This window comes from Toxoplasma gondii, chromosome XI (assembly GCF_000006565.2).
Source record: "Toxoplasma gondii ME49 chromosome XI, whole genome shotgun sequence".
NCBI lineage: Eukaryota > Apicomplexa > Conoidasida > Eucoccidiorida > Sarcocystidae > Toxoplasma > Toxoplasma gondii.
Genome location: NC_031479.1, coordinates 3316709 through 3338935, shown reverse-complemented (window position 1 = coordinate 3338935; position 22227 = coordinate 3316709). Strand labels below are relative to the sequence as shown.

The following is a 22227-nucleotide window of genomic DNA, read 5'->3' as shown; positions in this document are numbered from 1 at the left end:
ACAGAGTCGCATCAGGTGTTCTGTGGCTTTGCCCCGAGTGCGGCACTCAGTTGCTTCTCCCTCATTAGAAGGGATATCTGTTCTTACCCTTCTGCATCCCTACTGTACCGTTCTACTATCTTCTGGAAACAGCCAGTTGTCCAGCTAGAGTCAACTGCCAAGAGGTGATTAGAGAGACCGTCGCCCGCAGAGCAGCGTCGCGCGGCTGATCGCAGCGAGGCCACTATCTACCGAACACAGATTCTCGCGGGTACTTCCTCGGATCAGAGAGGCACGTCGTAAGAGTCACCAAGAATGAGGACCAAGACTGAGTTTCCGGTTGTTACTGAAGGTGTACGCCAAGCAGAGTGAAGCCTCCTACCACCACATGCAGCTGGACCGCTGTCTGCATTTGCGCCAGCGATCCCATCCGTGCTCCCTGTGGTCGTCCTGAACGGACGCCGTCCACTCCTCTACGCAAGTTCTCCAGATCCCTCGGGTTTCTCTCCCCTGCAATGCCTATTTCCGACACCTCCGTAGATCCGGAACCCGCATCGTTGGCCTCCTTCTCAGGCGCACCGTGTTGGAGGTCTTCGGCTCTCTAGTTTTTTCTCTCTCTCTCCACCCCCCCTCCCCCCGTGCTCTTTTTGATTCACCTTTCGAAACTCGCTGTAGCAGGCTGCAAACGGATTAGAATTTCATCTCGTGGGGACGCATGTTGCCCCGCAGAGTGAAGCGAGTCTTCAAGTACTGCGTGAGGAGCTTGTCCTTGCTGAGGGAGGCGAGCAGGGCTTTGTCGACGGAGTCTTGGAGTTGCTTGAACTGAGCAGGGAGCGCCTGCTTAGCCTTGCTGTCGCTCTGCTGCACGAACATTCCCTCATCCTGCTTCTTCCTCAGCTTGCGCTCAGCAAACTTCTCCTTCTTGGAGGCGCCGAACTGCTCGTCCTTGATGCTAGAGACGTCGACTCCGGAGATGTCGACCTTCGTGGTGGTCGCGATCACGTAGCGCTGGTTGACCCGGCGCAGGGGAACGCCGTTCACCTTGAAGGGCCCAGTGACGAGCAGCAAGCCGGAGGGCGCGAGCTGCTTCAAAAAGACAACGCGTTTCCCGCGGTGGCCGCCAGACAGGAGGATCAAGACGGTGCCGGGCGTGATCGACGAGCGGAGCTTCGCCATTCTCTTCGCCGCACCTGCTGGCGACTTGTACAGCTGGCGCTTCGGCTTGCGGGTTCTCAGCCGCTTCTTGGCCAGGGCTGCTGCGGTCGGAGCCATTTTTACTGGAAAAGCGAAACGGAAGGAAACAGCGACGAACAAGAGATCCGATCCTGTCACCACTCGGTGTTCACAGCCACGCGTCGAGTGCGGGAACGAAATGCAGCGCAGAAGAGACACGCGACGGAGCGTGGGGAGAGCACGGAGGGGCGCCGGAAAAAAGAAGACGTCGGCAGCCGTTCCACAATCCACACAAAAGCACACTTTTGCCCGACTGTGCGAAGCAATCGGAAGAAAACCCAAAGTTGCTTGACAATTTCCCGACATTCGCCTCGGGAGAACCAAACAGCAGGCCCCTCCCTCCTGCCACTCAGCCCGCAAAATCCCCAGCAGCCCCGCATGCAGTCACAAGCATCGGCGTATAGTTGAAAAACGAAAACTTTCATAACAGACCCAGAGGCATTGTCGTGACCCACGTCCCTCCGGCTTAAAAAAGAAACGCAAACGCACGGATTCCCACGTCCGCGGCGCGGCGAAGTAAAGAGTCACTCCGCATTAGGAAAACGCAGTGTAGTAACTGCCGCGTGGAAGCGGCGCTTACAGCCAGCGAAGACACGTTGCGCAGGCAAGGGAACGATTGAGCTCAGCCTTTCCTTCTCGATATTCTTCGTCTCCGATAAAAATCCAGAGTCTGTCAAGGAACACACGGGTGGTGTTTCTCCTGGGATTACAAAACCAGCGCCCTGTGCAGCAAACAGTTGACACGGCTCATAATTAGGCTACGCCTTTCCTTTAGGATGTAGCTGTGGATAGCCTCGCCAAAGGATGCTTCTTTGGTAGTTCTGTGCGCTGTCACTTGGCCTTTTAATCGAAAAACAAAGTCGCCGAATCCTGCCTACGCGTGGCAAGTCGGAACTGTTTGGGGTCATTGCAGGGTGACTCGAGCCTGACCTTGTACAAATTTACCGGGTTGCTTTTAGCACAAGTTTTTCCTGGAAGTGTGCTCTGTTGCTACCGAATGAAGATCGAGTTATTGTTCGGAGTGAACGGCCACGACTGCTTGAGTGATTGCCACTGAGCATAGCAAGCGGTTGCGAGTCCTGAAGGCAGTTTGGCGCATGTTCTCTGATCAGAATCAAACCGGGTGACAGCAAGCGTCACATCAGCCAGCATAACAGGGTTGTGGTTCGCTGCATCTTGCACATGCTTTGGGGATAATCAGAGTTTTATAACGAGCTGGCTGTTCCCGATACGCTGTGCCTGCCAAGTCGATCAAGGAAGATTTGAGCCTGAGTACGATTGGAGGGATGTGAAGGTGATCAGGGTCTAGCCGTCGGCCCAGCTAAATCCTCAAAAGCAAAGATAATGTTATTTGTGAAACTTTTAGGTAAACACGATGTGAAGGAAAGTGTGTTGTGGGTCCCAGAAGCGGTCCTCATGCAAAGCGGGTCCCGTTGGAACCGTCACGAACCAGTAATAGCACCCGGGAACCACCTATATCGATAGTCTTTGGCGACTGCCACTTTGTGACGCATATTGTGCAGTCCTGTCGCTACAATACCCATGCAGGAAGAAACGTCGCGAATATCTGGTGGATTCATGAGGAGTTCGTCGAATAGAAGCTGCAACAGTATTTTGTGTCATCTATCAGGTGTGAGGCTAAGAAGGATCCTAGGTCACCTTGAGTCTCTTCGTTCTACAAGTATGTGCTGTTTGACGAATTCTACCTCCACAATCTTACAAATATGTGCTGTTTTACGGACTATACCTCCACACATGTTGTCGTGTTAAGTACCCGCTGCAAAATCAATGGAACGTGGATAGGTAAACTACTTGCGCTGTCCTTGCAGAGCTGAGATTACAAAATAGCCTTCTGTAGTCGTTTTCCATGACCACCACCTGGTCAGCGCTCCTCGCCTAGGGACAACCGTATCGTGGGACAACTTTCTGGTGGTGATGTCATTCACAAACACAAGGAACCCACAATAGAACAACTACTACAGCTATGACTGGAGAATAAGCCTCCTCGCAGCTTGAGAGTGGAGCTCAATCCTAGTGAGCTTACAGGCTGAGTCTTTCACAATTGAGCGTTCCTGATCTTGGAGCTGCCTGTCGCCTGGCTGCCATGTTTATATCTACCACACCATGTCAGGAGTATTACGTTTTACGAGCGCTAAAGAAGAGTCAGTCGTGCCTTGTAAAACTGAGACAGTGAAGCCGCTTCGTGCGCGTTTGTCTTGTTTACGGGCCTCCCTTTTCTGATATATATATATATATATATATATATGCATATTCATGCGTACATCCATGTACACAGACTAGCCGGCTGCCATTTGCTCTGTCTGTCGCTGCTGAAAATTTTTGGAAGGACTAACAACAGTCTAGCCTTTCCCCAGCCTTTGAGTGTCTGTTCTTGAGATACCTGAAGGTTCTCAAATTCATATGAACATCGAGGGTGCAGGAACTGCCTGTCCCATGACAGTCGCATTGTTTCCGGCACCGCTATGGATGTGCTTTACTCAAGAATTCCACGTGGTCTGTCTTTATTAGACGTCACAGACCCCGTCGTTTAGACGCCAGTTCTTCTCCATAGTCCTCAGCTTACTTACTCCTAGCTTCCCACCTACATGGTCAAAGCTGTGAGTTTCTCGGTGGGTTGTGATCCTCTGCAGTTTCATGTCCACGGCGCTGCTGATTTGAAGCCTGTGCCATCTCTTGCCAAAATGGGTAGACGCTTCTGCATGCGATCTTTCGAACTGACGGAGATCTCCGCCAAGATAGAATTGAGGATCTCAAATCACACAATTCTGAGGCAGGATAGATACGCCTTCGCTGATTTTCAATAGCAGAACCCCGTTCTTTTTACATAACCCTCTGAACTTGTCTGCATGCATCGTCGATGCGGCGTCGTGCATGCGTTTCCGGTCCCCGATTAAATAGGTCCAGTAACTCCGTAATCAGGAGTACCGGTATCCGCGGGAACTTCAGGGTCAGAGGTGTGTTTTTTGAGTTGCATCACTTTCAGAAGTACACGAGAAAATCTGGAAGTTGCGGCTTACCTGATAAGGAACTTGTACGCGCGTTTTTGTGCATGATTTCGTCGAGGTCGAAGCGACATCTGCGAATTCTACTCGAACCATCCAGTCTACACATTCTGTTGCGGCTTTCCCTTGTCGGAACGATTTCACGAGACAATCCTAGACTGTAAGTCTGTCCAATACAAAATTCAGACGGGGCTACGAATCACTGTGGTTTCCTCTCACCGGGGAGGAAGCAAACGCTGCCGCCTACGCAGGCAATTGAAAGCTGCGCACGTTCACCAGTCCGAGGCCTCAAGAGAGGGTGAAAGGAAACAACAAGCAAGACGAAGAGTAACTGAAAGTGTGACATATGCAACTCTTCGATTTGTGTGTTTCTGGGTGACGATCCATGGCACAGGTGATTGCTCGAGGAGCACGATGGTTCAGGCACCACTCAAGAAAAAGAAGCCTGGTGGTGGTAACGCTCATACAGCCAGGAAGAACAAGCCACAGAAACCTGTTGCGGTAGAAAAGAACCGCAAAGTGGCACACATGCTGCGTAACGTAAGCCTAGAGTGTGGTTGTGTCTGACATCACTGGCGGAAAGATGTACCTCATTCCGTGTAGTTCTCCCCTCCCCACCCCTAGCAGATTGGTACAGAATCTTCTTTCTACACTCTTCTTCCGGTGTGGCTTTATGCTCATGGTTGAACGTAGCTGACCACGATGGAGTCAGTTCTTGAATACCATTCACTTTTTGGCGGGAAATTGCTCCTGAATCGGCTTGAACTGATGCATGTACGGGCTGTGAAACACAGAAGCATGGTTTTTCTCTACGCTTGCCACTCGGTTTCTCCTTTGAACGCACTCAGTCGTCATGTGCTCTTCTGTGTCCGCAGAAAAAGAAGGCTGTTGGTGTGACACAAATCGAAGCGTCTCTCTCAGCTATTGCCAGAGGCAACATGGAAGACGTGAAACTAGTTGGAGGCGAAGAAGGCAAGAACGCAAAGAGTCAAAATAAGAAAGCTTGATGCGTCTCCTCGGAAGCCTCGCGTGGTGTTAGCTCGACGAGTCTGTCGTCTTCGGTGAGCGATTCTTTGACGACGCTTGGGAGCGAGACAGAACCATAGGTTTGCTGAAGGTGGCTTCTGAAGTGCGGTGTTGTCAGCTTCTTCCTCTTCTGTCGCTTCCCATCTATCTATACCTCTCTAATCTGTGTTTTTTTATCTTCCTGTCTATTTCGGTGCTTCTTCTTTTTCGCTTCTAACTCCCTCTATTTTCGTACTCAAATTCTTATTAGGTTTTTACTCTAATAACTTGGACATACTGCGCATTTTCTAGTTTCTTCTTCCATGTGTGTCTACGTCATTGAAGAAAAAAGCGCCGTGCCTTCTAATCCGCTGTACAGACACACACCACCCCACACACACGGTAGAGTACGTGCAGCCTCGCAGGCATCCTTCGAACGTTCTGGCCTTCGTGGAGATAGATTGCAAGTTGTGCTACCTGGTAATTCAGAGGAGGAATCTATCGTGTCCGGCATACGAACTGTTCAACGTCAATGCGACAGTCTGCCGCAGCTGTTGAACACTGACAGAATGCTTGTTGACTCCTCAATACGCCTGGCTTCAAGCCTCACGCCTTTTGCAGCTATTCATGCAATTGTTTTTTCGTTACTGGTTCGTCGAGCCGCACTTAACGTTCGTTGCCGAGACGCAGAGGACACTCCTGCATTGACACTTTTGTGCACGCAGCAGTTCTCTTCCGTGACTTTTCTGCGCGCGGACACACGAGCATCAATTGTTTGAACATTTGGCACATCAAACACCATTTTTCAACCGTACTGCAGGCCGAGGTGGACTTCCTGGTATCTTCAATTACCAAGTTCATTCAGCGAGTCTTCTGGCATTCGACCAACACATTCAATAGATTCAGGGAACTCGACAAGCATTACTACACGCATATACACGACAAAAAACCGCCACGAGCTTAGATCGATCGGCACAGAATATCAAACGGTAAGCGTCGCGTATCTGTCGGCGTGCCCTAATCCATTGGTTGATATGCCTAGTTAATACCTCAGCCCTGCAGAAATGGAAGAAAGTCACAAATGCCACGACAGTTGTCCACATTGAACGAGTGCATTCTTCTGTTTTCCAAACATCACCACGGTTGCTCGTGCCGTCTGGAAGCAAGAAAATAAGCCTTCTCACTCGTAGCTAATGCATCATTGGTCGTCTTACGCATGTCGCTCTCCATGGCCGTCACTACTTACTATCACCACCAGATCTTGACTCCTCACGATCGCAGCCGACCATGGTTGCTTCGTACAGACGATGCATGGCACTCAAATTGCGACCAGACAGGCCAAGATGGTGATAGCCAGGGATTCCTAAAATGAACTGTTAGCTCACAGTCCCCGCATGGTTGGCACCTCGCACACGGTACATTCTTGTTCTCGTAGGCAGTGGACACCTCTGAGTGTCCCTGCTTGCATGATTACATGAACCACGGTTCTATTCCATCACGTGAGCAATGTTCAAGTGTAATTTCCTGCAGTTTCCACAAATTGTACACCTGCGGTGTGACAGCACAGTTCCGGTCCACGAGTGCCGACTGCTGGATAGGTTCCCATCAAAATGTAACCTCTTTCAAGGTTGCGACGGAGAGTGGTTTATGTCTCACGCTTGAGTGCCTGCCTATATTGGTGGCTGCGGTTCCTAAGTGTTGCCGCCGTCTTTCTCGCTTGTACTGAACAACAGTATTGTTTCGACTGGTGAATACGGAAGAAGTCGAAGATCATCCCCGTACGTCTGGAAAGGGAGCATATCCGTTCTCTTGTGTTAGAAGTCGTTATCACTATAAGTGATTTGTACGCCAGCGAGGCCGTCATTGTCAGGCCCTGTATGCTACCGTCGTGCAAGTACCCTGTGGTAGAAATTCCTCGGAATCTCTGTGATGTTCGAGAAGCGAAATTTTACGAGAGAGAAAGCGATGACGTTTGGTAGAACAAAATCACCAAGAAAGGCGGACACACGAACAAACCGTCCGCGGAGAACTAAAAAACTTGAAGGAAAGATGTCAAGAAGACATCCGCGAAAGAAACAAGTTTCCCTACTGACAAAAGAGCTCTGTTCTGTCCAGAGCTGATCTATCGATTCCCGTGTACCCCAAACGAAGCTGAATAGCGACGTTCCTACTCCGAGCTCCTGTAGCCGGACGCGTTTCAGCAGCTGGTCAGAAAAGCTCAGTGAATTCCTGCACCTGACAGAAAAAATCCTTTTCCCCCTTCACTGTGTCTCTAGCGTAGCTAAACCATTCCTCTTAGCAGCACGCTCGACTTGGGTGTTCCTTCTTCACCCGTCGCCGGCGCGTCGGCTCTTGGGCACCGGCCGATGCGCATGCTCCGTACGGAGTGGCCGCTGCCGGGTACACAAAGCACTTGCCACTCGTGTCAGCGGCTGCAATCTTCTCCAGCTTCTCCTTGTACTGGCTGATGAGGTCAATCTGTTCCTTCATTGCCTCCTCCGCGGCAGTTGCTTCCTTCAGTCGAGCCTCCTCCATGCGTCGCACTTCCTGTTCATAGATGGTCTGTTGGGTCTTCTGGGCGTCCTCAAGCAACTGCACACACATCAGACAGCGGAGGGGAACAAACCGCTATGCGTCAAAACAGAGACTCCATCAAACTTAGTCTTACACTGGACCCCCAAAGAAATTCTTCCACACCGGGATTTGCCCGAGACGGCTCCTCGCTCGACTTACTGTTCACCTTTCAGCACAAGAGGCCCTCCACCAAGAATCTACAGTTCCTGTTTAGGGCATACCTTGTTCCAGTCGTTGATCTGCTTCTGCTGTTCCTGCAAGCCTTGCTGGTACAGGGCATGCTGCTGGGTGAATGTATCTTGAAATTCACGCATGGCGCGCGTGTAGGCTTCCGCCTGCTCTTCCTGTTCCGCCTTCAGCTTGGCCATCCACACAGCCTGGTCATCTGAAGCGAAACCACACAAAATCCAAGACAAACAATTATCAGTTGCTCCTGATAAGGAAGCTGAGCCTCATAGTTACGCAAGAGTGGACTCCCATACATCCCTTGCAGAGGTGCTGAGCAGTACAGTGGATCAGCCAGATGATACCGATCAAAAGCAACAGAGAACTTGTTAGTGCTTCACACATGCAAAAACGTTTTTGCCCCTTGCGTCTCCCTTGATGTAACAGGCTCATACCGATAAAAGATAAATTGGTGCATTATGAAATTGCCTGTGTTGGATTCGCCGACATACGCGAACTGCATACGAGACTGACCTGCGTGGCAGTCAAGAATCTTCCGCAGCCAGATGACGGCAAGGCTCTTGAAGTCTTCTAGAGTGAGCGATGAGCCGCAGCACAGGCCGCCTGTGTTAACACCGAATTCGTTCAACTCGGCCCGAATCTGGTTGGCATCGAGGCAGCCTGGAAGCAACATGTACACGAGGGGAAACAAAAATTTGACGATAACTGGCCGGCGCCGAGGGATAAATTATATCATACATGAGTCAAGTTGTCGACGGCTGCCGCCGCTGATGCACTTCGGCGGCTGTTTACGTGCAAGCCCTGGTGTAGCAGTTACTGTCTACTCTGACGAGCAGCATTTCAAGACCAAAAAGTCTTCGCGGCTACAATCTGCGCAGGCCTTCAAGTATTATCAGGAGTCTACTCTTAGTACGTTGTCCTAGCTCATGAATGAACAATCCACGACAACTTCAGAATGCCACAACTTTGTCAGGGGTGACACGACACCAAAGAGTTGACAGCGTAGCACATCTGGCCTCTACTCTCGGGCGCGTCCTGAACTGCAATTACCTTCCGAATCCGAAAACCTCGTAACGTATTCGATGAGGCCGTACTGCATGAGCAAGTGACGAATGATAGGCTCCAGCGTCGTGTATGGGAGCTTGCCCTCATGCTGAAGATCGTGGCATGTGAAGGCCATCTCCAGCTGCTGCTCCAAACCAGGGTAGATCATGTAGACCTCCCGCTTGATGTTCCTCCTCTCCTCGACGGTAAGCTTCTGCCCCATCTTGTTGCGAAGGAAAAGGAAAGAGGAACCTGGCGACCCAAGGACACAAACGAGCTCGGAAATAGATCGAAGGTCCGCGTTTTCCGAAGACTCGGAGTGTGCAGTAGGAACATACAAAGTTCATATCAGACCCATGTGTCAGGAACAAATGGAAAGCAAACTATGTTTACCTGCATCTAGCTCAACATGTCACCTCTCCCGATCGTTTAAGTGACGGTCGCCTCATCCTCGGGACCCATCTATCTCGTGTACGCCTCTCGGTTGGAACGACTTTCCATTGTTACCCATGCTTCGCCCTCCCCCCCTCCCCCCAATAAAAAAGCAAGAACGAGAAGGGGAAATTTAACGGCAAACTTAGTTCAACGACCCCGACATCTATTTTCTTTTCAAATGTGCGCGCGGCTGGCCGACGTGTGCGTCCGAGCCACGACGCCGCTGAGCACGGAAATCGCGGCGTATACTAGAAATCACAGAGGACCCTTTCCTACCCTGCTTTCGTGCGAGATTTACCTTCGACCTGGGTGAAAAAAGGGAATACCTGAGATAGAAACGTTTACTTGAACTGGATCAGTGGCAGAAAGAGTTAAACAACCAGCCCTTTTTCTCGAGAAACCAGAAATAAGGGCCGGCACCGGAGGCTTCTGGACGACGCGCCCAGCTGGACGACGGCGAGCGCTATTTGTACCAGACGAGGCACGAAAAAGTAGGGAAGCGGTACGCACAAAGCAGGAACTTTCTTGTTTTATCTCAGACGGAAAAGGGAGAAGATCGTCCGCTTACAGTAAGGTCCCCGGGATATCTCCAAAAATTCCGCGGCACAAAAAAACTGCGAGAGAAACACGGCGAGCACTCGAAAGTGTCTTCTGGTACCTTTCCGCGCGCACCACGTTTAGCAGCTCGAGAGGCCATGTCACTTCGCCGATGCTTTTTTGCTGCGGGGCCGAGTATCCTCCCGCGCGCTGCGCGTTTAGCTAGCAGACATCTAGATCCGCCGAGAGGAGTTGCCGAAAGTTGCTAGAAACTGGTAGAGTAGCCTGCTGGCCACGGGCGCTTGTCGTTGACATCAGCGAAGCGGTATGGCATCGCTGCTTCCGCTCTCGCCGCCACTTATTGAGATACCCCTTGTTCCATCGTGTTCTTCTCATCGTCCCTCTCAGCACCGTCGAATAATACACGAGTGTGTAAATAAGACGGACAGACAGGCAGCCTTTTAATATGGCCTTCGTGGTGGTACCGTAACGCGGGAAGAAGAGATTTGGCGTTTTGCTGTGTACTACAGGCAGCCTGCTACAACATAAAAATGAGTCACAGCGAAACCGGCCAAAATCGGATGAAGACCGAGACTTGAGGCGCGTTGCTGTTACTGTCACGCGGGATGTAGAATATAGTACGAAAACTCAGTGGACTGTAGGTAACCGATCATCTGCATGTCCGACACAAGTCGCAAAGTCGCTTGGCAAGAGGGACATTCTCATTTCCGTAATTGTTTCGCGCGTTCAGCATTTCTCGCAGTCAAAGTTCATGCCTGTTGTTGTCCGGTTGTTTCGACCATTTTCACATCGCGGCGATCGAGACCAGCCAGCTCATAGTCTCCAATGTTTCTTCACAACTGTACCCGTTCTCACACGTCTTCCCTCCCCTCTCCCCTTCGTCTCACGTAGGTAGTTACACAGTCAACCGTGGACACAGTGACAACCTCTGTTGCTACCTAGCGAGAACTTCTGGTGATGACTTTTAACGCCGCATCGGCGTTTACGGAGCTGAGGTCGCAGCGCTGCAGTGGTGATACAGACTTGAACACGAGGTACGAAAACTCTCTCAGTTGGAAGTAGCCGCTTGATGTAGGTTGTTTTTTTCTTCGACAGCGGTAGTCAACGTAGCCCATCTCGCAAGCGTGACTAGAGTTCCAGCGTCCAGCTAAATGGAGAGCTCTGTTTTCTGAGACCCCACTCTGTCTTCCTTCGTGAAGCCCTTCGCCACTAAGACGGTTTAGCTTGTTTCGACCACAACCGTTCCCATGTTTTCCTGGTATTTCATGTACATTTACTCCACCAACTAGTCTTGCTGCTCATGGTTTACAGAGAGATTCCGTCCACAAGAAAACACATGTGTAGGTGATCTCTACTTACTGCCGCCTACCCAGCCGAAGTTCTTCGGATTCACTACATCATGAACACCTGGATATATGCACTGGCTTTTGAGAGCCACGCAGATACAGATATGCTAGTCACGCAATACCGCGCTGAAGGAAAGCCGCCAAAAGAGTGCTGAAGGACAGCATCAACGCAAGAGAGCAGTCCCGCTTGCCCAACGAAAAAGAGTGGATGGCGCTGAGGGACACGTTCTGCTGTTCTGTGTCGCCATTATCTGTTACATGAAAAACTGAACCTCAGCTGCCACTAGAAAACGATTGGAATAGGCTTTTTCTGGAACTCCACTTTCTGTGAATCACGGGATGAACGCCGCTCACGCCACCACCACATGTAAAACCGACAGTTCTCTTTTGCGCCTCCTCGTCGCTCGCTCTCGTCATTAGAGAAAGTAACATATTCCTTCCCCCTTATTTGACACACTAGTCACAGGTACACGTCTCATGGCGTAGAGTATCACACCACTGGAAAACGACGGACGTCTCCGCCTAAACATAATGCCAATTTGGATTCACCAACATAGTTGAGAGACTGCACAGCACAATTGAACCAAAGAGACTAATGGATGGTGCTCATTAAACCCCTCATACTTTTCAGCGTGTCCGGTCTTTCAGCTTGGGAAAGTATGTTTCCAACTCTGAAAGCTCCATCTGATTGATCCTCCATTGTGCGGAAGACACAACCACACATTACTGTATAGCCCGAGACATTAAAAACATCATAATCTTTCTCTTGGGATACACGAAGATCGTTGGGTGTGGTATCGCTTTTATGACCATGACACCGTGCGACAAAAAGTGCAATTTCCAGGATGTAAGCCTTCCGGAACCATGACAATTCTCTGGTAGTATCGAGATGCACAGGCTATTCGGGGTCCTTCGCGTCCGTGTCCCTCAACCTCGACGTGCTCTAAAAAACTGGAGCGTAACTGAGAGGTAGACAAACTTGATGGCATGATGGTAGATGGTGTGTCTCCTCATACGTGGATTTTAAACTGTTTGTCCCTCGTTTAACTTATGTGGACAACGGTGACGTGTAGCCGTGCACTCTCACACACGTCACTATTCAATTCGCGGCATGAGTGCATACAATTATTCCGTCCTGCTCTTTTTCGTTCTTTCAAAGGCACGAGGAAATGCAGTCTGAAACATTCTTTTTACACACTGATCACAGGAAACAAAACGGTGTAAGGGGCAAAAAAGGACCTCCACACTCGATCCAAGCTCACAGGGGGCAAGAGAAATGGTCAGTGTATGCCAGGTTCATTACCATCAGTGGTGCGCTTTGCGTTTCTGTTTCCATTTCCTCTATTCTACGAACATGCTGTAGAGCCTGGAGAGAGGCACATGCTTCATACAGGCAAGCCTATCCGAGCTGTCTCTCAGTGTGTAACCCCCCTGACGATGTGAGCTGCTTCGAATGCTTCTCGACTGACGTCTTCGCCTCGGCATGCATCTCTTTCTGGATAAGTGTGCTCTTTGGATAACGTAACGCGAATACAGATTCGGGATTCGGGGCATTCGTCATTTGCAGCAGCCCGAACCGTTTTGCGTACCGTCGGTATCTCCGCAGAGTCTGCGTTCCCTGTCATATCACACCGTGCAAGAGCACATTTCTTCCAAGGTAGCACGTCTTCTGCGATAGTTGACCACTTGCAACGTTTTTGTGCATACTTTTCGGGGTGCCTACGGCTGGACAGAAGCTTCACTAGTGGCTTATTGGGAGGTCCGCACCACCAGCGTGATCCAGCCCACGGTTTCCTACCACGCGAAGAATGCAGCACCGGCAATGTTGCAGCGCATCTCTATGCTGTGTCTGTTCATTCCCTCCTCTGTTTATGACGGCTTCAAGCGCTTTGAATCGTCGCTTCGCCCAGCCCTTCTCGTTCTCACAACGTCTGCACTGCGTTTTCTCTATCTCGACCCTCCCATAGTGATCCGATTGCCCCTGTCTGCACTGACACAGAAAAGGTTTGACGCCGCAAAGAATCCCTTCCTCATTCTCATTTCAGGACACTGCACGGAAAAGGCAGGAACCAGTTATTCTCACCAGATTGATTCTAGCCCATTGTTATTACCCTCCACGTTTCTCTCTCGCTCTAGCTCCGCTACTGTTCTTTCTTGCCTACACTCCGAAACTACGACACCAGGAGTCAAACCGCCTTTATGATCAACCAGAAAGGTTCACTCTTAAGGTGGTCAAGCGCATCGATATCCTTCATCTCGCGTAGGAGGATGGATCGACTCACTGCTCTTCTTCATGCCTTCTCCCAGAGTCTCTCATTTGTTTGAATCCCCAAACCCCGCATTCTTCCACACTGTCCCCGCCACAAACCGCTGCCTTAGGCAATTCTGCAGAAACATCTTCATTTGACAGTGCCTGTCACACGAACTTCCGCCTCCCTTGCTCCTTCCTCTGTTCCATCCTTTCAAAGCAGTTTCTTGGCCTTCGCATTCTCGCTTGAAACAGTTGTTCGTCCTCCTCCTATGCAAACACATCTGATTTAACCGTCCTTCTGGAAAACGACGGTCAAGATGCCTTCTTGCGTGCATCAGGTGCGGCATCCCCCTCAGCGTTTGTGGTCTGCGGCCACAGCCCAGGTCGACCCCCTGAGCTAGTCGCCTTCTATCGCTGCTTGCAGGTTTGACATAAAAGAGGAAGCAACAGAGGCCAACCGAGCAGCGGACAGAGGCCAAGAACTTTTGTAGAGCTCCACGATTCCAGCTGAATTTTAGCACGCACTTGCAGTTCGTGTTCCTCAAGTTGCGGAATCGACGAGAAGCCTTGTCATCCCTCTTCAAGCTCGCCTCTACACTGTCTGCTTCCTCGCCACCAAAGTCACCTCGGATGCAAAAAATCCATATCTCTGTTGACAGCATCCTCTCTGCACGTATTCTCCATACTTCCTTGATCTTCTCTATACTTCTTCCATTCTTCTCCATATTTCTTCTCTCATTCGTATCCACACTTCCTCTCTCTTCCATATGCAAATATTCCCCTCGTTCTGCCCAGTTCACAAACCCCTGGAACCCCCCTGAACCTGGGGACAGCCCGTAGGAGCCTGCGTGTTGGGGCCTGCACCGACGACGACTCCAGGTGGCAAGATAGCCTGAAGACTCTGCACAGGACGCTGGGGCAGCAGAGCCCGGGGAACTGAGGCAGGCCCTGGGGGAAGCTGCCCGTCGTCGTCAGGGCCTCGGTTGTCTCCACAGTCTCTGTCAGCCGGGCGCCACGGCTGAAGCGAGGGATGGAGCCCCAACATACCCCGGGGGTCTTCCTGTCCAGCTGGTGGCCCTCGGCCTGCCGCGCCTCCACTGCGTACGTCCGAGCCCTCACTGCCCCAAGCATGTACAGATTGTTGACTGAAGAGGGGGCCCGAAAGGTCCGGCTGAGGTCTCCACGGGTGATGAAGAGGCGGAGTGAGGCTGGGAGGATCTCCGTTGCCGGGAGTTACCCAGCACCGCGGCGGTGGCAGCGACGGGGGTGCGCCACGGGGCCTGGGGTGCGGCTGCATTTGCAGGGGCGGAAGAACCACAGCGGGTCCACCTCCAGGTCTAGAGACGCCCGCCTCAGTTGCCAAGCCTTGCTGGCTCCCGTCCGACACCGACCGTTCGCCACGCCCTGCGCTGGGCCCCGCCCCCGCGCCTCCCAAGCCTGCATGCGCTTGGGGCTGCTCACTCTGTTCCTGCAGTTCTTGGCGCTTGTTCGCGACGAGGAGGAGTTGACGCCACCGCGTCACACAGTCCTGAGCGCGACGCAGCAGATCTTCCTTCATCAGAGCATCGCCGGGCGTGCTTCCCGGACCACCACCATGGGCGCTTCTTCCCTGGTTCCCGCTACTCTCACACAAGAGACGCACGCGACTCGACAGCTCCTGCACGATCGCAATAGCGTCGATCAGTTCGCATCTGCACAAAAAACAAAGAAAACACAGACGAAAGTGGACGCGTCTCTTCGAAAAACCTCCACATTATCCGTCCCGAGCGACTGACACAGAACAACATATATATATATATATATATATGAATATACATGTAAGAACGAGGAAAGCCCTAGGCAACGTATCCCGTGACATGTTCAGCCCCTGACATTCCGTCACAGTGGTGGGTTGCCCTCCTGCCACTTGTGCAAACGCAGACCAGCTGTTCACATCCAGAGTCTTTCTCCTGCAGGGAGTGAGGTACAGGTGCCGGCGCGACTCCTGAATCGCGTTTCCCCGTCAAGGCCAAGGCAGCTTCTTTTGAATTCTGGTTGTTGGCCCTCGCCTTCAGGTAGGTTCTTACTTGATTTCGACTTCCGAGAGGCCCGGACCGTCGGACACGCGCCCGGCGTCTCTGGCCTGGAGATCTGAGTGGGAGCCGGCGCCATGGGCCTGGAGTTTCTCTCTGCTGCTGGCGCACCTGAGCACGAAGTCTTCTTCTGCTGGGTCTCCGTCCTCGCCGAGTGGCCTGTCTCCCAGTCTCGAGTTTCGTTGAAGCAAGGGCAACATCGCCGCCAGCGAGGAGGCGGCTTCGCCCGCGTCGAAGGGCCCGCGCCTCGCCTCAGGGCTTGACCCCGCATGCGGGCCCAGCGTATGCGGCGCGACGCCGAAGAGGCCCGCGTTGTCATCGGAGCTTCCAGAAGCGAGCAAGAACGGAGACCTCTCGCTGGCATCGGCGCCCCGTCCCGTGCGGCCGTTCTCGTCTTCAACTCGGCCGAGCCCGCGGGGGCCCGGCCCCACGAAGCGCTCCAAGCTGGCGGCTTCAGCCTCAGCTTGCTGTCGCCGCATCTTGAGCTGCATTTCCTCCAGTTCTGCGACTGTCATGCCTTTGTTGCAGAGACCGTGGCGAGGGCCTCCGAGGCCCGGCCCCAAAGGGCCCTCCGGGTCGGCAGGCCCCGACTCGCCCAGAGCACCCCCCGACACGGACCCACTCCGCGTCCCGCTGCTGTTGCAGAGCAGCGCCGCCAGCGACGGAGGGTTCGTCAGCGAGGAGTTGCCTCGCGGTCGGAGAGGGTCGCTCGGGAGGTAGGCGGGCCCCGATCCGGGGCTCCCAAACACCGAGTCTGAGACCAGCTGGTCTCTGCTGCCGCTGCTCTCTCGCAGAAAGGCCTCGTTGGTGAAGCCCGTACCGATGAGCGGCGGAAGAAACGTGGGGTACGCCTCCCCGTCTCGTTCGTGGAGGAGCCCGAGGCCAGCAGAGGCGTCGAGCGACGAGAAGCCGCCGTGTCGCGGCGTCTGAGACCCCGCCTGTCTCTCTTTGCCTCCAGGAGACACTCGGAGTCCAGCGTTTTCCGACACCAGATCGCCCTGTCTTCCGACACTGCTGTTTCTCCGCTCTCGTGCACGATCCGAGAGCGACGGGAAGCCAGCAAACGTGTCATTGGCCCCCTGCGCCGGGGAGCCGAAGAAGGCCTCGGGCCCCACACGAGAGGAGCCGGAAGCCGGAAGATAGCCGATGCGTCGGCCTTGCCCTCTTCGCAGACTCGACGCACCAGCTATGCGGAAGTCCGCCGCAGTCAGCGGCGGCGGCCTCCAGTTTGCGTCTTCGTGGCCCGGTCGCTTCACCGAGTAGTTTCGAGTTTCGATGTGCCGCTCGACCGCAAGACTAAACTCTTGCAGCAACACGCAAGGCAGGAACGCGCGTGAGGCGCCACCCACGCCGCCCTGCGCCCGCGTCTCCACAGTCGGCGGCGCAATCTGCCGAATGAAGGTGTCGACGGCGGGGTTTGCAGTGATGAAGAACATGAGATCGGCGGTATCGCGGTCCGGATCTGCATGCAGAGACACCTCTTCGAGGTGAGCTTTCCAGAGTAGGGCGTAATCAATAGTTCTGAGAGTGTGCACAGAGAGGTTCGCGTCGCGTTGGCCCGCAGCGACCTCTTCAGGCGTCAGACAGGCAAAATCGTTGCCTTCTTCCCGGTCGTCTTCCTCCAACAAGAAATCCACACTCTCGCTTTCCCGCTCGCTGCCGCCCCGGCGGCTGCTGGCCTGTCGACCTTTGTCTCCGCGGTCAAGGCCCCGGCCCCCCTCGGCCCCGTGTCCGCCGACAGTCCGGCTCGGGTCCTTGGGCCTCGCCCACGCCGCTGGACCCGGCTGCGGTCGCTGCACGCAACCCACATACTCCACCAGACAGAAGTCGGTCGCGAGGGTGTGGAGCTGCTCCAAGGCGTCAATGCCTCGGCGCCCGCCGCAACCCGGCTGGCCGAGCGAGAGGCTTTCAGAGGAGCCCAGGAAACTCCCTCGCGACAGCCCCAAGAGCTCCTGCTGCACGGCGTCAACCACCAGGAGCAGCGTCAAGTCGCTCTCGGGAGCCTCAGCGAAACACGCATCTGCGCGCGCCGCTTGGCCGGACCCCGAAGAGACGCTGCGTCCGCGGTGCACAATAAGTTGCTCGTTGCAGAGCGTCTTCAGTGACTGGAAGGAGAGAAAGAGGGAACTCGAATCCAGACCGTTCTCCCTCCGATCTGCCATCTGAAGCACTGCAGACGCATCCAGAAAGATGTACAGCGGCAGGCAACGACCCACCTCCGCCTTGTCGATCTCGACTCCAGACGACGGGGCGAGGCGTCCCGTTGCGGGGGCCGCCCCAACCTTCTTGTCCCCATAAACCGCCCCCGACTCCACTCGCCCTCCGTTTCTCTCGGTCTGGGCCGCGCCCAGCGGTTCTCGGCGATCGCGGGAGCCGGCCTTCTCTCCGCTGCGCCGCTCTCGCTCTGCGTCTACCTCCTTTTTCGTCCCGCCACTCGACGGCGCTCGCACCTCTTGTCCTCCAACCTCCGCGTTCTCTCTGGTCGCGTCGTCTCCACCCTTCAAACCCCAGGCCCCTGGGCGCTGTGACCGCGCCGCTCCCTCCCCCGCCGCCCTGACCTCTCCGCTGTCTCCGGGGCCTTTCGCCCCGGCACCGGCCCCTGAGACTCCAGGCCTAGGTTCCGTGCCCCCACTGCTACTGCGAGCTCGCCCCCGAGTCTGGGACTGACTCTGTTTCTTCCCGCCGCTGCTCCCGCGACGGCTCGTCTGCTGGGATCCCCCCGAGCCTCCGGTGTTCGCACTGTTCGAGGCAGGGGCCCCGCCGGCGCCGAAGGACCGTCTCCTCCCAGAGTTCGTCTGAGCATCTCCTGGTCTCGAGGTGAGGCCCGCCGAACTCGGGTGAGCGCCGATGAGAGCTGGAAGTGCGGCGGGGGCGGTGGAGCCTGCACCCTGTCTCCGGGTCCCAGGTGTCTCTGAGAAACCGCTCGCGCCCGAGGCGCCGAGCGAAGCCGTAGCTGAGGGGGAGCTGGGCGTCGGAGCCACGCCACTGCTTTGGTGAGTCACCATGTACACATGAAAGATGGGGGCGAAGGTGGAAGTCGCGCGACAGCAGCGCGCGGGCGTGCAGTGGAAGTACGCAGAGCCATCGGCGCTGGTGCCGAGGGCACTGGCGGCCCGGCCCCCAGAAGAAGAGAGAGGAAGTTTTTCAGCGAAACATGCGAAAGAGAGAGGGGCGCCACCTGCCGACGCGCTGGCCCCGGCGCCCGTAGAGGGCAGGGGTCGCTTGTCTTTGAGGTTCGCCGACCACTGCTTCAGTAGGCCGAGCGGGTCGTTTATGTGGTTGTACTCGAGTCGGAGCCAGAGGGGGACGAGACAACGGCGCACTTGGTCGTAGCGCGGATAGAGGTAGCGACCCTTGTCGTCGACGACCGCAGCGACAGCGTCCAGGAGACTGAGACACCCCTTCGCCGTGATGTCGCAGTGAGACAAATGAAGCTCCTCCAGAGCTGGAGGTGGAGACGGGGAGGGCTTCCCCGCCCGCGCGCCACTCCTGCGCAGCGACGACGAGCTCGAGGTGGTGGGGAGAAGCGACGGCTGTATGAAGGCGGCGAGGACCCGCGCGCCCGCGTCGCCCAGACGGTTCTTGTAGAGTTTCAGTTTCGCGAGACGAAACGAACCAGGGTGAGCTTGGAAGAATCCGAGGAGGTGAGACAAGCCTTCGGCAGTGATCAGGTTCTCAGACACGTCCAGACAGCAAGTGAACAAAAAGGGAGAGAGCGCCTCCCCGGTAGGCGCCTCCCCAGCGCCAGGCCACTCGCCCTCGCTCTCCGCGGGCTCGCTCTTGGCAGCGCCGCTCGCGGGCTTCGCCCCGGAGACAGCCGGGGCAGACGCGGAAACACTCGGGCCCGCGCCGGCGCCCACGCCTCCTGGCAGCAGCGGCGCGCTGCGACCCACGGGCGGGAACTGCCGTAGCTGTTGCTGCAGCGAGGCCGCGAGCCACTGGACGAACTCTCGAATGTCGGCGTCGCGCAGGTTCTTGCGCTGGAGACTCACATGCATTGACACATGTTGCTGAGTACCAGCGCCCCGGCTGCGGCTGCCGTCTGCCACCAGGCTCGAGGCCCCGTTCACGCTGCTCCTGTCGAAGCGAAGCGCGGAGCTAAACCTGCTGTGGCGTCCAAAAAGGACCGACGGAGCCGGAAGCGGACAGGGATTTGCAGACATTGGCGAGGCGAGGAAAGAGGCCACGAGAAAGGAGAAGCCGCGCGTGGGCTCGCGCGACCAGTGGAAGCCAAGCTGCACGGCGCTGCTCGCTCTGCCCCGACCCTGCGCGCAGACTCACACGAGCCGAGGAACGCGCATAATCGGAAAGGCAGGGGGCGGAAGAGCGGGGAGAGCGAGACAAGTTTCGAGGAGGAAGGCGGAACCAGCAGTAGTCGAACCACGCGAAAGACTGAAATGAAGAAGCCGCGCGAGAAAAAGCCCGCAGCCGAGAAAGCGAATTCGCGACGAAAAAACCTGCGACAAGAACACGAGCACTGGCCACGCACAAGAGCAATCGGCCTCGAGACCTAGTGACCCTACGAAAAAAATTGAAGGAAGACTAAGGCGCTACAGACGAAGACGGGGAGAGCAAGACGACGGTTGAACAGCAGACGTAGGAAATTGGAAACAGCAGGGAACGCAGACGAAAAACGAGACAAAGGAGGAGGCCGCAGACACCAAGCCTCAAGGTACCAGCTGGGCAGACTGAAGACAATAAACGAACGAGCACGCAAGCAGCTGCTCGCCTGCAACGATGTTAAAAAGACACGTTCTGGGGAGTAACGAACGCGCGCGAGCGCTCTGTGGCTGTTGCAGACGGAGGCAGACAAAAAACAGAAAGCGAGCAAACACGGTACTCAAGGGGTAGCGGCGGGGCAGACGGAGAGACTTCTTCCAGGTTTCTTTGCTGTGGAGACATGGAGAAAAGATTTGCTTCCGTGTTTCAAGAAGCTGTTTTCACCTCACAGCCAGAGGACAGCCTCTCGCCTGCCCCTGTACGCTACGCTCAGCCTGTTTGCCCGCGTTTTCTCGGGCAGCAAAAAATCGGGGAAATGGAATTCAAACTAGCAGGCGCACGCCTCGGAACACAAATTTTTTTGCGCAGGAGAACCGGTGAAGTCGTTGGCGACGCCAGCCGTGACTCGTGCTACAGAACGGCGCGGGAGTCCGTCTCGAGAAGAGCGCGGGGAATTTATCTAGCGACTTCGGCAGAAAGCGACGAATTTCGGTAGATTTCTAGAATCACACAGACACTGTATGTACAAGCGCCGGAGTGTGAACGCCGGCCTAGTCCACGAGAGAAGTTGCAACCCGCGAACAGAGCCGGGCGTCTGCACCCAAGGAAAGGTGGCGTGGTGCCTCGCAAAACGCGCAGTTTTGAAACGAAACTCGAGAGACCGGTGCAAGGGAAACGGAAACTGGGGAAGCGGAAGTGGAGCAGCACGAACTGGAAGAAACTGTGTGTCGTTCGAACACCCGAGAGACTGCCTAAACGCGGCCTCGAGCGCGGAAGCAAATCCAGGGAACAGAAAAAGACTATGGACTCGGAAAGAGCAAACGACGAGCAGTGGAAGGCAGGAGAGTGGTTGTCGGACAGACGAAATCAGAAAACACAAAACAGGACGAAATGGGTCGCTGCCTAGCGAAGGGAACAAACACCCCCCCGGTTTTTTTCTTTTCCACCGTCCTCTCCCTCCTCTTCCTGGCAGCAGGATACCTTTTCCTGTCGCGCGCAAGCAAAGAAGCGAGGTCGTCTTCTCGCACATGCGTGTCGCTCGTCTCAGCCCTCGTTTTCTACATCGGCTGCAGAAATACGGACCGACGCCGGTGTTCTCGATGCAACGCTTTTTTCTGACAAGGCAAAATCTCTAAACATGAAAGAGACGTTCCGAGTCTTGAAGACGGCCTCTGTGTATGCGCGTCAGTTGCAGAGAGGAAGGCAGTTCCGTGGGCAGAGTGGTCGACTCACGCGCAGCCCAAAATATTATAAAGAATTAGCACCACGTGCCAGGCTTGACAGCTACCGCTTCTTTTCGAGGCAAAAGCTTCGCACGCAAGCCGCGTTCGACTTGTCTCAAGCTTCGTAGAAGCTAACCATTTAAAGACCCTGTTCTCCATATCTGTCCTGGTCTTCAACTATATGCCGACGGCCTATACCGAGCTGGTCTTCAAACGTAACGTCTGTGGGGGGGGAGGACAAAGCCCCAGGCGAAGACACTCGCGACACAGTTTGAGTCAGACATTGCCTACAGGGCCTCGTGGAGACGTATATCAACTGTCGTGGTGCGTCGAGTGACCACGGGAACTCTAGACACAAATATGTCAAAGCACGCACAAGACCCAGAAAGGCCAGCTGTGGTCCAAACAAATTACTACGGAGCTAGAAGAACCTAGCAGGTGCTAAGACCCAGTTAAACAGTTCAGATCAAATTGCTTACAGGAATAAATCCGACAGGTATGGACGCCCTACTACTGACACCTATAACAAGCCTCGTGGGACGCTTCTCCAGCGGTGACCACGACCTAGTGTGGTCGCTA

The 22227-nt window shown here is 54.5% G+C and overlaps 4 protein-coding genes across 4 annotated transcripts; 1 reads left to right on the top strand and 3 right to left on the bottom strand.

Annotated features, from left to right (window-relative positions):
* Nucleotides 1-33: 33 nt before the first annotated feature.
* Nucleotides 34-2812, bottom strand: RPL6 (ribosomal protein RPL6). Its single transcript, XM_002364509.2, has one exon. It carries the CDS (start codon nucleotides 1516-1518, stop codon nucleotides 670-672), a length of 849 nt encoding a protein of 282 aa, XP_002364550.2. The 5' UTR covers nucleotides 1519-2812; the 3' UTR covers nucleotides 34-669.
* A 1345-nt stretch (nucleotides 2813-4157) lies between these two features.
* TGME49_313385 (hypothetical protein) lies at nucleotides 4158-5663 on the top strand. The gene is made up of 3 exons (XM_018782764.1): nucleotides 4158-4395; nucleotides 4630-4775; nucleotides 5111-5663. Exons 2-3 carry the CDS (start codon nucleotides 4650-4652, stop codon nucleotides 5240-5242), a joined length of 258 nt encoding a protein of 85 aa, XP_018635429.1. The 5' UTR covers nucleotides 4158-4395; nucleotides 4630-4649; the 3' UTR covers nucleotides 5243-5663.
* A 1142-nt stretch (nucleotides 5664-6805) lies between these two features.
* Nucleotides 6806-10120, bottom strand: TGME49_313380 (hypothetical protein). Its single transcript, XM_018782763.1, has 5 exons — nucleotides 9778-10120; nucleotides 9051-9296; nucleotides 8514-8660; nucleotides 8036-8199; nucleotides 6806-7832 (listed from the first exon to the last, which is right to left on the bottom strand). Exons 2-5 carry the CDS (start codon nucleotides 9265-9267, stop codon nucleotides 7536-7538), a joined length of 825 nt encoding a protein of 274 aa, XP_018635430.1. The 5' UTR covers nucleotides 9268-9296; nucleotides 9778-10120; the 3' UTR covers nucleotides 6806-7535.
* A 2366-nt stretch (nucleotides 10121-12486) lies between these two features.
* TGME49_313370 (hypothetical protein) lies at nucleotides 12487-21311 on the bottom strand. Its single transcript, XM_018782762.1, has 3 exons — nucleotides 15701-21311; nucleotides 13666-15325; nucleotides 12487-12580 (listed from the first exon to the last, which is right to left on the bottom strand). Exons 1-2 carry the CDS (start codon nucleotides 19867-19869, stop codon nucleotides 14431-14433), a joined length of 5064 nt encoding a protein of 1687 aa, XP_018635431.1. The 5' UTR covers nucleotides 19870-21311; the 3' UTR covers nucleotides 12487-12580; nucleotides 13666-14430.
* Between the last annotated feature and the right edge of the window lie 916 nt (nucleotides 21312-22227).

Coding starts and splice junctions, on each gene's coding strand:
- RPL6 (XM_002364509.2), bottom strand. CDS start 1,518: ATGTCGGGAAATTGTCAAGCAACTTTGGGTTTTCTTCCGATTGCTTCG.
- TGME49_313385 (XM_018782764.1), top strand. CDS start 4,650: ATGGTTCAGGCACCACTCAAGAAAAAGAAGCCTGGTGGTGGTAACGCT. Junction 4,776..5,110: donor TGGCACACATGCTGCGTAAC/GTAAGCCTAGAG, acceptor CTGTGTCCGCAG/AAAAAGAAGGCTGTTGGTGT.
- TGME49_313380 (XM_018782763.1), bottom strand. CDS start 9,267: ATGGGGCAGAAGCTTACCGTCGAGGAGAGGAGGAACATCAAGCGGGAG. Junction 8,661..9,050: donor GAGGTTTTCGGATTCGGAAG/GTAATTGCAGTT, acceptor TGTTGCTTCCAG/GCTGCCTCGATGCCAACCAG. Junction 8,200..8,513: donor GATTCTTGACTGCCACGCAG/GTCAGTCTCGTA, acceptor GTTTCGCTTCAG/ATGACCAGGCTGTGTGGATG.
- TGME49_313370 (XM_018782762.1), bottom strand. CDS start 19,869: ATGTCTGCAAATCCCTGTCCGCTTCCGGCTCCGTCGGTCCTTTTTGGA. Junction 15,326..15,700: donor CTCTCGGAAGTCGAAATCAA/GTAAGAACCTAC, acceptor TTTTTTGTGCAG/ATGCGAACTGATCGACGCTA.